The sequence below is a fragment of the Oreochromis niloticus genome, linkage group LG7, assembly GCF_001858045.2.
Source record: "Oreochromis niloticus isolate F11D_XX linkage group LG7, O_niloticus_UMD_NMBU, whole genome shotgun sequence".
Lineage (NCBI taxonomy): Eukaryota > Metazoa > Chordata > Actinopteri > Cichliformes > Cichlidae > Oreochromis > Oreochromis niloticus.
The window spans coordinates 60,926,987-60,940,518 of record NC_031972.2 but is presented as its reverse complement, the minus strand read 5'-3'; the positions used below and the strand labels follow the sequence as shown (position 1 = coordinate 60,940,518).

At 38.4% G+C, this 13,532-nt stretch overlaps 3 protein-coding genes across 3 annotated transcripts; 1 reads left to right on the top strand and 2 right to left on the bottom strand.

Moving 5' to 3' along the window:
* Positions 1 to 179: 179 nt before the first annotated feature.
* On the bottom strand, positions 180 to 3,926 carry rxylt1 (ribitol xylosyltransferase 1). The gene is made up of 6 exons (XM_003447128.5): positions 3,690 to 3,926; positions 3,392 to 3,574; positions 3,125 to 3,227; positions 2,693 to 3,007; positions 2,421 to 2,591; positions 180 to 1,135 (listed from the first exon to the last, which is right to left on the bottom strand). The coding sequence occupies exons 1-6, from the start codon at positions 3,835 to 3,837 to the stop codon at positions 733 to 735; spliced, it is 1,323 nt and encodes a 440-aa protein (XP_003447176.1). The 5' UTR covers positions 3,838 to 3,926; the 3' UTR covers positions 180 to 732.
* Positions 3,927 to 4,125: 199 nt separating this feature from the next.
* Positions 4,126 to 10,277, top strand: LOC100702099 (cytochrome b-c1 complex subunit Rieske, mitochondrial). The gene is made up of 2 exons (XM_003447066.5): positions 4,126 to 4,340; positions 9,559 to 10,277. The coding sequence occupies exons 1-2, from the start codon at positions 4,229 to 4,231 to the stop codon at positions 10,167 to 10,169; spliced, it is 723 nt and encodes a 240-aa protein (XP_003447114.1). The 5' UTR covers positions 4,126 to 4,228; the 3' UTR covers positions 10,170 to 10,277.
* zgc:112052 (protein C19orf12 homolog) lies at positions 9,985 to 13,532 on the bottom strand. The gene is made up of 3 exons (XM_003447067.3): positions 13,392 to 13,532; positions 12,043 to 12,203; positions 9,985 to 11,885 (listed from the first exon to the last, which is right to left on the bottom strand). The coding sequence occupies exons 2-3, from the start codon at positions 12,200 to 12,202 to the stop codon at positions 11,620 to 11,622; spliced, it is 426 nt and encodes a 141-aa protein (XP_003447115.1). The 5' UTR covers position 12,203; positions 13,392 to 13,532; the 3' UTR covers positions 9,985 to 11,619.

Sequence of the window (13,532 nt, the reverse complement as noted above, 5' to 3'; positions counted from 1 at the left end):
TCTGCAGGCACAATGAAAGCACAACCTCACATTTCTGTTCAGGACAATGCTCCATTTTATTTTACTGCACTGTCTTTAAAAAAAAAAAGAAAAGAAAAAAAGAAATCCACACACACATGCAGCAAAGTACTGAAATAAATATAAAAAAAAGAAAAGAAAAAAAGAAATCCACACACACATGCAGCAAAGTACTGAAATAAATATAAAACAGCTGATTTTATTTTTTTTTTACCACAAACCAAAACATTTCATCCCAACATCCATTTGCAAGCAGCTCACAAAGAGAAAAGATTTAAAAAGGATATCGGGGTGTTAAAAATGGTGCAAACACATTACAATCTCTTCTACACATGTTATTTAGTGTTTCCTAAAAATCACAATAAGAATTACATAAAAACACATAAAACATACTTAAAGTAAATTAAGGATTTTTTAAAATGCAAAGGCAGTTCATAATTCTCTATTTCTAAATGCCTGTACATTCCACAGTTGTAAACATTTAGATGATGAATATACTTAAATATCACGAGGCCCCTTTCTGACTAGTAATGGCAGCTTTACAACTTTACTACACACATAAATTATTTTTTTAATAACCTGCGCCAGAATATTGAAAAGAACATCACCACTTTCACTATGTCAGTAGTACATCACATTTCTCCACAAACCATAAAATAAATAAAATCAGTTTTTAACCGCCACCCACCCCGCTGATATTTAGAAGCACCACAGTCAGCCGTTTTTGAAAAAGGTCTCTTCGATGACCTCGGTGAACCTTTCCTTCATCTGCTGACGAAAGCTGGAATACCACTCCAGCAGCCTCCTCCTCCTGTCCACCCTCTGCTCCTGTGTCATCCCTCTCTCCCTCTGCAAGATGGCTGGGAGCTCCTTCCAGTCGCTGATGAAGATGAAGGGCGCCCCTGCAGCTTTTAGGAGACGTAGCGGGGAGCTGGGCCCTGCTGCACAGCTCCCAGGTGTCATCACATCTTCCACCACGGGCACAGAGCCATAAGAGCAGGCCTCGTAGATGCGGTAAGACTCTGTGTTGATCCCAACTGGGCAGAGAGTGAGCTCACTTTGGGCCAGAGCTGTCTGATAGCGTCTCAGACTGTCTGCCGTCTCCTGAGGGAGCCACCTGTGGCAAGTAAGAAGGGGAGATATTTCAGTCTACCCTTATAAACGCAGAAGATATACTATAATATTGTTCCATGTAATTTACATTTAGAAGTCAAAGCTGTCTCACCTCAGCTCCATTTATTAATAAACAAGCCAGAAGAGTAAACTTAAATTAATAGCTACTTCTTATCCATTTTTACCAGGTACTAATTTCTCTGTGTCTGACATGTTTATTACTTAAAACATGTGGTACACTGACAGTAATAATAGTAACAGACCATAACTCATTTTAAACAAAAAGTATCCACTGTCCCATCTTTCACATAACAGATTTCAAAGTTTTTGATAAACTGCTCTGAAGTGTTTCTTGGTACAAAATTGCCATAACCTAAATATAAGTGGAATACTGAGCACATGTCACAATTATCTATGCCTATATAATTAGGGCTTGATTATCTTAAAGGCTTAATTTTATTATTTACTTTCTTTACTTGAACAGTATCTGAATGCCTTAGCTGTTCACAATAAAACCAGGGAACAATGTTTGTGTTGATGTGGCAGCGTTCAATGATTTATCATATCAATTTTTCTTGATATTAAAAGATTTAAACCAGCAATGGGATTTTCTTACAAGGTCACACTGGCTTAGATGAAGTATCTGTAGGGGTACACACTGGATAAATCAATCATAACATAAGTATTGCTAGCATTAAAAAAAATCACATAAATTCTTTATCAGCCCTTAAATTAGCATTTATCTTGCCAGTTGTTTGATCTATGCTACTGCGTAGATTATTGATGAACCACACTGCACTGAAATTGACTTAAATAGCAGTGAAGACTCATTGCAGTCATTCTCCTTGACATTCCATAGCATAATCCTCTTTCTTATTCATTTTTCTTTTTCTTTAAGGAGATTTTGGTCAGATTCAGTTGATTTGCCCTATATTTTGCCCACATGTGGATTAAAAGCTTAGGCCTCTGTGATGTCTAATTTTAACCAAAGTCGTTTGGTTCCCAAAAACTTAAATAAGTATTGGATTTCACTATACAAGATTAATAATTTGAAACCGCTTGACCATGTTGCTAACTGTAGACATAATAGTTTAACAAAGATACACTAGGACGGCCTTAGTGGCAAGATGTTTTTTATACTATTCTAAATATCTCAACTTTTTGTCCTCTTGTTATAGCCATGTTAAAGCAGAGTCATCCTAAGTAAAAAATAATCCAGCCAATAAAAAAAATAAAAGATTTTATTCTTTCAGATAAGGCAATGAAAGAGGTAATAAATAATGACTTACTTTTCCCTCCCAGTGGTGATGCAGTCCTTTTCCAGGCCAGACTGTGTCAGAATATGCATGAGTGTTTCTCTGGAAGAATTTTTGTAAACAGTTCCTAAGAAATTGCAGAGGTATGGCCGGTTGGAGGTAATTAACTGGGCATTAGGCCTGATCATTGGAAACTGTCTGTATCTGTACAGGGACAAAATTGTGGCATTATATTAGACAGCGTTACTAATTCAAAGAGGAAACACGACACATACACAAAAATTAGACAATAAGCGAGGACATACGTAGCAACACCAAGAGGCCACTGAAAGACATCCTTGTCATTGACCCAGGGGCTATCATACACTACAAACAGCAGGTCCACAAAGCCACCATTTCTCTTCAGATGTGGGCTGATCCAGTTGTTGTTGCAGTGCTCATTGCCCAGCAGAACCACAGCAACGTGAGACACTGTATTGGACTGAACCAGAGTTTGGACGTGCTCCAGCCACCGTGTGGAGTAAGTGACTTTTTGGTTCTCGCGGCCATTGAGAACCAAAACCAGACTATTCATGTCCAGAGGCACATGACCCTGCACCACAGCAGGACCTGTGTAGAAACTAGAGACAGAGTGATTTACAAGGATGGGGTCATGTTTTCTTCTGTAAATATGTAATTAAGGCTCAAATGCAAACTATATGTTTGTGGTTTTAAACTTTCTATCTCTGATCTGTTACCTGAAATCAATCTTCCCTGACTGCAGCTCCCCCTCTCTCCATTGTGCTACCTTGTCAGTGGGGTTGAGGGGGCCCTCTAAAATATGTTCCCAAAGGTAAAGCCCTGTAAAGAAAATAGATAGATGAGTGACGGTTGTTCTGTAGGCCTCCAAGTATGAGATAAAATATATGTAAAACCATAATATCTTGCCACAGTGCAAAGCATTTCCATTTTTAGATGACATCAAAACCTCCTTTCAGGCTGTGACACATTAGATCATGACCTACCTATTGCAGCTTTCCCCCATATCTGGACCTTGTATCTTTTGGGTTTGTTCTTGTCAATTTTACCCAGGTACTGCTTGAAGGCCTCTCTCTTTTTGTTCAAAGCAGAGTTGTACTCCACCTGTTCATCCTCCCACGGATTCCACTCATCAGCAACGTATGGAGCACCGCCATCCCTGACACCACCTACAAACCCAACACACCGTTATCTATTCAATTTTTTTCCACACGAAATTAAATAAATATAATTTTTAATTATCGGCTTCTGTTTTCAGGCGGCCCTCATGCTCCGTGAAATTACCCGATTGTGCTCCCGTCTCTTTCTTCACCACCCTGTGAACGCGGGATAGTACTTTGGTGCTGAAGAAAACATTATATGCAGCATAGAGTGAAAACGCTACATATGCAAAAATAAGGAGAAGGAACAGCTTTCTTTTTGGTATTTTCATTGTTCTCCCCTTTTTTTCTCAGGTTACCATGGTGTATGTAGCTCCGTTTCTGTTGCAAGGACCCTTGTTTACATCACAAGGACCCCTGGATTCAGCTGACGGAGAAAAATGCCTGTACTAAAACATTTGTGTTTAGTTTGTAGGCTTTAGGGTCAAATTATCGTAACGTGTTAATACCTATATTTAGTTGAAGAAGTCAGACAATATTTAATAACGATTTTTTTGTAGATGAGAAAAAGAAAGACAGTTAGGTTTATGCGGAACTTTAAAAAAGTTCGGGGACAGTTTCCGGTACAGAAGATTAGAGTGGTACACACAAGTTTCATACCTGAGATTGTACACAAGGTCGTGTCCCCAACTGTGGGGTTGAGAAATCTTGTCTTGGGCGAAAATGATGTCTATAACCGCTCGTCCCGGGGCTTTTTCCCCGTTTCTCCAGACGACAAAGCATGCACTAAAAACTTTGATGTCTCCGGGAGCCAAAGAAGTGGCGGTTGTTGCTGGTAAGGCCCAGTGACGAACGTTATTAATGTTAGCCGGGGTTGCTAATGAGCAGCATGATGTGACGATCAAAAACGCAGTACCGGCGTCTTAATTATTCTATAACATATTAATGCTGTAAAATGTGAAACCTATTTTCGGAGGCTTCTTGAAAACTAATCGTAAACAACTTGCGATGGCTAGCAGGACGTCGGAAGGGTAATGGGTAATCGTTGACCTGACTGACAAATAGGATCCGAATAACGGCGTAGTGGAATAAGGAAAGATGACAATAGAAGGCTCTAAAGAAATATAATAATATATATTTAAATAATTCCATTTGCATGGAAGTGGTTACATAAAAGACATTTTTTAAGCCTCATATTTACACAGTTTCCAATTTGATAAACATGAACAATGGTGCCTCGGTTTTGTAGCAAATGTGTTTATTTTCGTTGTTTTGTCAAAATATGAAGATGTCAGCCTAGAATTCTATTATTTATTCTAGATCGACCGAACAACTCGATGTCGTATAATTATCAGATTATCATATAATTCTAAATAAATTTTTCAAGCAGCTGTAGAGCCACAGTAAATGATTTTTTTTTTCTATTTGGCCTTTCACTGTCAGATTGTCACTAGGGCTGCTCGATTATGGCAAAAATGATAATCACGATTATTTTCACTGAAATTGAGATCTCGATTATTTGACGATATTTATTTAACAATAACAATGTATTGAATAATGGCTTTAAAGATTGTCAAAAAATAATATAAAATAGTGTGCAAATACTGATTACAGTGCAAATGTTTGCAATATAAAAAATAAATGAAAAATGTAAACATCTATGTTTAGTGAACTTCAAAATACTGCACAATATTTGATCCACGTCTGACTCCGCGAACCCATAATGTTTCCACCAATGTTCCCTCAAATATTTCATGTGTCTGAGCGAACACACAGACTCCCTGAGCGTCCCTTGGACCACTGTGAGCGACATCAGACGTGTGCACTGTGGTCACGCCAGCATCTAATCCATCCAAGTTACATGGTTTATTAAAATAATCAAATTACAGCATTTACATTTATGTTAGACTACTTTATGTTAGACTAATTAACTGCTTTAGCCCACTTACAATGAAAATTTAAAAAATCCTGTTCATGACCTGTGTAGTATGTTAACACTATTGGAAGTAAAAATAACTTGAACTCCAATTTTGAAAACACAACTTTCTTTCTTCTTTTTTTTTCATAAAGCTCTGACTTGTATTATGAGTCTGTGGTCTGGGAGAGTCCTGTAACTCTCTGTCTGCAAAATACAGTATATAATGACCAATGTTGGGCAATTAATTATATAGTTACTACTTCAAAAAAGTAACTCAGTTTGGCAAACAACAAAGTTTTTTGAAGCTTTTTTTTTTTTTTAATGCAGCCAAGGCGTTTTTTTAAATAAACACTTCAAACTATTTACAGAACAATCAGCTGTTCTGCATCAAATCTGATGCCACACAAATCATTTGTGCCACTCCAAAAACTAATTTCTGTCCACTATGAGATAAAGGAGAACAACAGCCTGATACCTGCAGGCCTGACAACAGGAGATGTATCACTGCTGTAACACCTGTAACATTCAGCAGCCGCCTCATTGTTCTGACACACACAACAAAACTATTGACTACACTACACACTAACTACACAAGATTTGCGCTAAACGTCTCAAATCTCTCACATCTCAGAACACCGCCGTCACTCCTAAAACTTCCCCCCGTTTCTTAACAACTAGATGCCACGTTGCCATATCATTTTTTGATTGGTCGACACGGTACTTTTTTCGACCAATAGGAAAGGGTGGGGTTTTTTTTGGTTTTGTTTTTGCTCACAGGCGGAGAGTGCTTTCGAGCGTTTTCCTTATAAAACGCCGTTTTTACCGTTTCTTCCCGCAGTAAATATAAACAACGATTCAGGAAGAAAACCAAACATTGCAGATATTTTTATCATAACTCTGGTTTTACGTGGCCTATCAACACAATTTAAAAACTGGTATAAAGTCCACACTTTTTCCGTCAATTGTTCCGTCTGTCCTGCTCACATCTCCAAAGGTTGTACACGCTGTCATTAATGTGGCTTCACTGCACATCAGTCACGCCGCTTTGCTAGCTAAAACACCGGTGTCGGCACGTAAGGACGCTGTCATAGCCTGTCAGCGACGTTGATTGGCTGCGTATATACGAATGTGAATCACATTATTGGCTGGACTATGGGATAAGGTGGCATCGTTCTAATCCCATACAGGAGCAGCCAGTCACTTACTGACTAACACTGCAAAACAGAATTGTTAAAGTTTTAATTTTAATTTCAATTCAGGTTAGATTTTTTTTGTGCGCAACGCAGATTTTCTGTGCGCAGAGACCGTGCCAGCAGTGCGCAATTGCGCACGTGCGCATCTTAGAGGGAACATTGGTTTCCACACCACTGAAGTCGTTTTACCTCTCTTTTCAACCAACGGCATTCTTTCTTCAGCAGCCATTATCCTCTCCTCTCCAAATAACTTCTGCTTAGCTTTCCGAGCTTCCCTCGGGTCCTCTTAATTGTTGTGACGCGTTCGAAACGCAGAGAGGTGCGCTCGATTTGCCACACGGAGCAGCGCGAGAGTAAAGCACGAGGGAGGTGCTAATAATCGGCTCAGTCATTTTTAATGATCGTTGAAAACCCAGATCGTAATCGAGATTAAAATTCGATTAATTGAGCAGCCCTAATTGTCACTATAATGTTATCATAGCTTCAAGAATTTACAATGAGAATATTATTCTGTCTTGTATAAAGTTTGAAGAGGAAATAACGTTCTCTTCTTTAACTGTATTTCTTAGATTTTGAATTTCTTTTCTCAAATTTTTAACACTTGAAGTAGCAATACGGGGTGCTACAGAGTCTGCACAGAATTGTTTAGAATATTATGTGCATTATGAACATGAGGCTTAAATTTTTAATATCACCACTTTTTTTTTATACCATTGTATCAGTTGACCTAATTTGAATTTCCTTTTTCATTTTACTTCCATTTTATATGTGTATTGTACGCATTCATATTGAAAGGAACAGATCCCATATTAAAGGGAAAACCTCAACAATGAGATACTCGTGTATGCGCAAGCAGTCAGGCAAAAAAACTCAATGTAACGTTAAGAAAATGGAAGAACCAGGCTCAGGGAGCAACAACTACCCATCACAAAAAAGGAGAACACGAGAAGACAGCATAAAACACAGACTATAACACTAAAGTGATGAAGAAGTACTCAGTACAACATTGCCAGTCCACCAGCATGCCGAGTCTGTGACGGCAAAACTTAGGGATCTTTTAGAACAACGTCAAGGTCAAAATTTATTTATATAGCACATTTCAAACAGCCGATGCTGCACAAAGTGCTTAACAATATAAAAATGGCATTAAAAAGTAACAATGTAATACAATAATAACAATAAAAAACAATAATAGGACAATGAAAGAATTAAAACAATAACTAAAACTAATTCAAATAAGACCAAAATGCTTGGATCATAGTGTGTTAAAAGCCAGGGCATAAAAATGTGTCTTTAGTAATGATTTAAATTGCTCAAGTGTTTGTGCAGATCTAATATTTAAGGGGAGACTATTCCAAAGTCTGGGACCTGCCACAGAGAAGGATCTATCACCACGGGATTTGAGATTAGTCCGTGGGATGGACAGCATTAATTTTGAGCTAGACCTCATGGTTTTTCTTGGAGCATAGGCAGAGAGGAGCTCAGACAGGTAAGGAGGGGCTCGGGCATTAAGTGACTTAAAAACAAAAAGTAAAACTTTAAATTGGATCCTGTAGGAGACAGGAAGCCAGTGTAAAGAAGCTAAAACTGGGGTTATATGCTCTCTCCGTTTGGTACCAGTTAGCAGGCGAGCAGCTGCATTTTGAACCATCTGAAGACGATGGATGGTGGCCTGATCTAGACCATAATGCAATGAGTTGCAGTAGTCTAATCTGCAAGTAAGAAAAAGGTGAATAACACGCTCAAAGACGTTAGCCGGGAGGTATGGCTTTACCTTGGCTAGCTGTCTTAGCTGAAAAAAGCAGGACTGAACTACTGCACTCACCTGCTTATTCAATTTAAAAGAACCATCAATGTAGACACCGAGGTTTTTTACATGTGTTTTACAATACAAGGAAAGGGCGCCCAGAGTGCTGTCGATATGATTAAAGTTGCCAAAAATGACAACCTCAGTTTTATTTTCATTTAGCTTTAAAAAATTTAATGACAACCACTGTTTGACATCGTCAAGACAGCGTAATAAGAGCTGGGGATGGTCTGACCCTGCTTTTAAAGGTAGATAAATCTGTAAATCATCAGCAAAACAATGAAATGAGATGCTGTACCGCGAGAAGATGGAGCCCAATGGCAACAAATAGAGTGCGAACAGGGCAGGGCCCAAAATAGAGCATTGAGGTACACCGTATTTAAGAGGGGCTATTTTGGAGTTGTGGGGGCCCATATTGACATGAAAAGACCTTTCTGACAAATAGGACCGAAACCACTGTAGGGCAGATCCTTTTAGGCCAGCATGAAATTCTAGCCGTGATAACAGGATGTCATGGTCGACCGTGTCAAAAGCTGCTGACAAGTCCAACAATAAAAGGGCAGCAGGGCTGCCAGAGTCCAGAGTTAAAAGAATATCGTTAAAAATCCTTAAAAGTGCCGTCTCAGTGCTATGTAGTGATTTAAAACCAGATTGAAATTTTTCAGAGATCATTTTAAAATCAAGGTGGGCCTGCAACTGTAGGTAGACCACTTTCTCCAAGACTTTAGATAGAAAGGGAAGCTTTGAGATAGGCCTGTAATTGGACAGAACAGTTGGGTCCAAATACAACCAAGAACAACCATATGGCTGCAAAATTAGGACATGTGGAAACATATAACAGATTATTTAGATTGTTTTTTTTTAATGGTTTCTATGAATTTAAAGCATGAGCCCAAAAGTAGAGATTTAAATATATATTTTTGCTAAACCAAATTCGTTCAGTTTTTAGGGTCATTTGAATGCACCAGAAGTTATTGTCATTACAGTCAATTGTGAATTAAGCCTCAAATTAAACAACACTTTTCTGGATTCTTGAGTTTTTGACAGAAAATGATTATTTTGTGAGTTGTTGTATAGTTTATTATCTGTTTATTTATCTGCTGCCCGTGTCTTTGAAACTTATTTGTCGCTTCAGCTCCTGGAGGAGTCCGCCTTGCTCACACAGACATCAAGATTCCAGACTTTTCAGACTACCGTCGGCCTGAGGTTATGGACCCCAACAAGTCCTCCCAAGAGAGCAGTGAGGCAAGAAGGGCATTCTCTTACTTGGTCACTGGCGCTACCACTGTGGTGGGAGTTTATGCAGCCAAGACAGTCGTCACCCAGTTCATCTCCTCCATGAGCGCATCTGCTGATGTCCTGGCCTTATCCAAGATAGAGATCAAGCTGAGCGATATCCCAGAAGGCAAAAACATGACCTTCAAGTGGAGAGGAAAACCCTTGTTTGTCCGTCACCGTACAGAGAAGGAAATCGCCACAGAGCAGGCAGTGAATCTTGCAGAGCTGCGTGATCCCGAGCATGACAAGGATAGAGTGACCAACCCCAAGTGGGTCATCGTTCTTGGTGTGTGCACCCATCTGGGTTGTGTGCCCATCGCTAATGCCGGAGAGTACGGAGGCTACTACTGTCCGTGCCATGGCTCTCACTATGATGCTTCAGGAAGAATCAGGAAGGGACCCGCTCCCCTTAACCTAGAGGTTCCCTACTATGAATTCCAAGATGATGAAACAGTGGTGGTGGGATAAATACAGGAGCTCTGTCTCAGTTCCTCTCTGTAATATGTATTTTCTGATGGCTCCCTGAGAGAATCTGGGTTGTGTATTTACTAATAAAGAATATTATATCCAACTGTATTATTGGGATCATGGATCTTTTTTTTCAATCTTAACTGGGGTATTTTTTCAGTTCATTATGTTGATATCATAAAGCAATTACACGTTAATACTGAATCTTATAAAGAACTTAATCTACTTACACAAACCATTTTTCACCACTTTATTATTGGGCCAATGACACAACAGTAGAAAAGCAAAGACAAATAGACCAGAATTAAGTTTTTATCAGAAATGACTAAAGCAGGAATGAAACCATGTAAAATACAGAACCAAAACACCCACAACAGGTGTATAACACTATATTTAAAAATACATATGCTTAAAAAATAACTTGATACACCAGTGTGAATTTTAACCTGTACATACATTTAATTATCTGACAGCCAACTCTCTTATTAACGATGTCTGGAGGCACTTTCTTAAAGGCTATTCTTCATTCAGGCTGATAAAAGGTTAATGGAGAAGGTATATGTCTATACAATAGAGCAGAATCACAATAAAATGGAAGTTAAATGGATGTCTTTTTGAACACTTGAACCATTACTCCACATGCTATATGCACTTATTCACACATTCTATAGTCTATGTGTCTTATGCCTTCGGGCACTTTCATGTGAATAATAAGCACGCACACACCACACTCACACAAATGCTCATGGATGCACTAAGAGCAGCTTAGGGTTCAGTATCTTGCCCAAAGACCCTTCAACATACAGACTGGAAGAGCTAGGATAAAATCACAGACCTTCAGATTACTAGAATCCTATGCCAACCCCAGCATGCTAGCTTAAGTGTGTTAGTACTAAGTTTAATAAAAGACAGAGCTACAATGTTAATGCCCAGATGGATTCGATGCCAAGGAATGAAGACTGCTATGCCAAATGCCAAGTCCACACTGGTTTTATTTTTTATTCAAAGTGTACAATACGCTGTATACAGTTGCTGGCAAATCTGCTAAAATGTAAAAAGGCTGGTAATTGATGTAATTATATCAAATCTTTATATTACACAGAAGAATTTTGGCTTAGTCAGTTCACAATCCTTCTTATGTAAATAAGATGGTAGACTGGACAAAAACAGAGTAAATGCACAACTCCATGAAACCCAAAATTCACTATGACTTAAAGCCAGACTTGATGATCGGTGCAGTTAAAGACAGAATAAATGATACAATAAATAAGTAATAATTGCACTTATCAAAATAAATTACCCAGCCATACAGGTGTTTTCATCGACATATTTAACATTTATATCATACAGAATTTAATTAAGAATCTTTTAAGTGTCAAAAAGCAGTTCACACTCATCAGAGAACATCCTCCTCTGCAATCAGGCTTCTGTGTCACAATATTGAAAGCGACTAATCAACATAGTGCACCTCTGCCTGGAGCTCCTTGGTGATGTATCCAAGAAGAGCAGCCGTAAGCTGCTGCTTCAGAGTTGCGTTGCCCATGACTAGAGCAATCAGCTGAGCCAAATCAGTCCACTGAATGTCTCCCAGGATTTCCATGAGATCATCATAAAGCTTCTGCTTTTCCTGAGGGCTGAGCTCCATTATGATCTGTGGAAGTGGTTTGAATTGACCACTGGTCAGCCAGCAGCCCAGAAGGCCTCCAGCAGCCCCTCCTACAGAAGATCAAAATTTCAAACTTTTGAGATAAAGCAATAATGCTGATCACTCCAAAATAAACAGCTTAATTCCAATACATCAGCATTTATGATGAATCTATATGATTAGAAATGGTTCCTAAAGATAGAGGAACTGTTGCATTGTTCCACTCACCTACAGCTATGCCGAGAGGACCCCCAACCAATCCTCCAGCAAAGGCCAGCGCCCCAGCTGCTGCTGCTCCTTTCCCAGAACCTTTTACTGTGGTCTTAACTTGCTGATTGGCGGACAACTCACAACACAGCTTCATAACATCATCCATTCGTGGAGACATACTGTGGATTAGATTTGCGATTCATAAAACAATTGCACAATTTAGACAATTTTATTCAACATTTCAGCAACACAGGCCCATAAAAGTTGAAAGGATTTGAAATTGTGTTTTTATTTAGAAGTGTTCCCTCATAATTTATTAAATACTTTCAGTTTCACAAGATTGAGTACAGCAGCAACATTGCCAACATTTCAGCAGGTTATAATTGAAAAGTAAATTCAAAATTAAATAAATGAACAAAATACCAACACAGCTTAACTCATCTTAAATTCCACACATTACTTGGTAAACTTTAACAATAAAACATTTAACATTTTAAATAGCTAAAATAAGAAACTTCAGACGTAATTAAATCAGTTCTCAATGAAAAAATAACATTAAGCTTAAAAATAAAACAGAACAAAGTTAAAGGTAAATATGAGACAATGAGTAGAAGTGATATAAATAGGTTAAAAAAAATCAATGACCGGTATCTCGAAAAGCTAGGTTACAAAGGTCTTTGTTTTTAAAATGCTTTGCCTTTATGTACACTCCAGGTATGCTGACGTAAACGGTCATACTTTTACCGAGCATGCGCCCTCGGATTGACTCGTGAACGCATCATTTTTATTTCTCTGTTAATAAGAATTTGACACTTCTACTAAAATCAAAACTATGTTTACTGTCAGCTGTTGTACGCACTGATTTTTATAATTATATGCAGAGTGTTTTTAATTACAGTTAAATTCAACCATGACACCAGAGACTCTCGTCACAATAAATGGTTAAATAAACCATAATTACACATTGAAGTTTAGGAATAATAAAGTCATTAACAACTCAAACGGACGGTTTGGGCTGTTGATAATTAATACATTTTGGTGAGTGTTCTTGTGTTATGACACTTCTGGCTTAATGCAAGTTAAACTGATAGTATTATCTATCCATACAGCCGCAATTTAATCACCGTGAGCCCTTATCTCACTTCAACTGATGCTGAATTTGGCGACCTTTACTAAAAACAGTTTTTGAAAAAAACAAACAATTAACATTATGAATATTCTTCCCGCATGCTTTCGTATTGTTAAGGCGATCAAGCAATCAAAAGCTTCATAACAGACTGCGCAGCTCTGTCATTTCTACAAAACTCTGTCAATTCAAATTAAAGCCATAGCTGCTTCACCATCCACAGTAACCGCTTGGAACATACCTTGCTGTCTATTCAAATCCTTATCGACATTTACTGGTCCTGGTTTTACTATGTCATTCTCATTATTTGTTCAGCTCGGCCAGGCTCCGCATGCACCTCATGATATATGAAGCTTGCTGTATGACTCTTGTCGCAATGCCT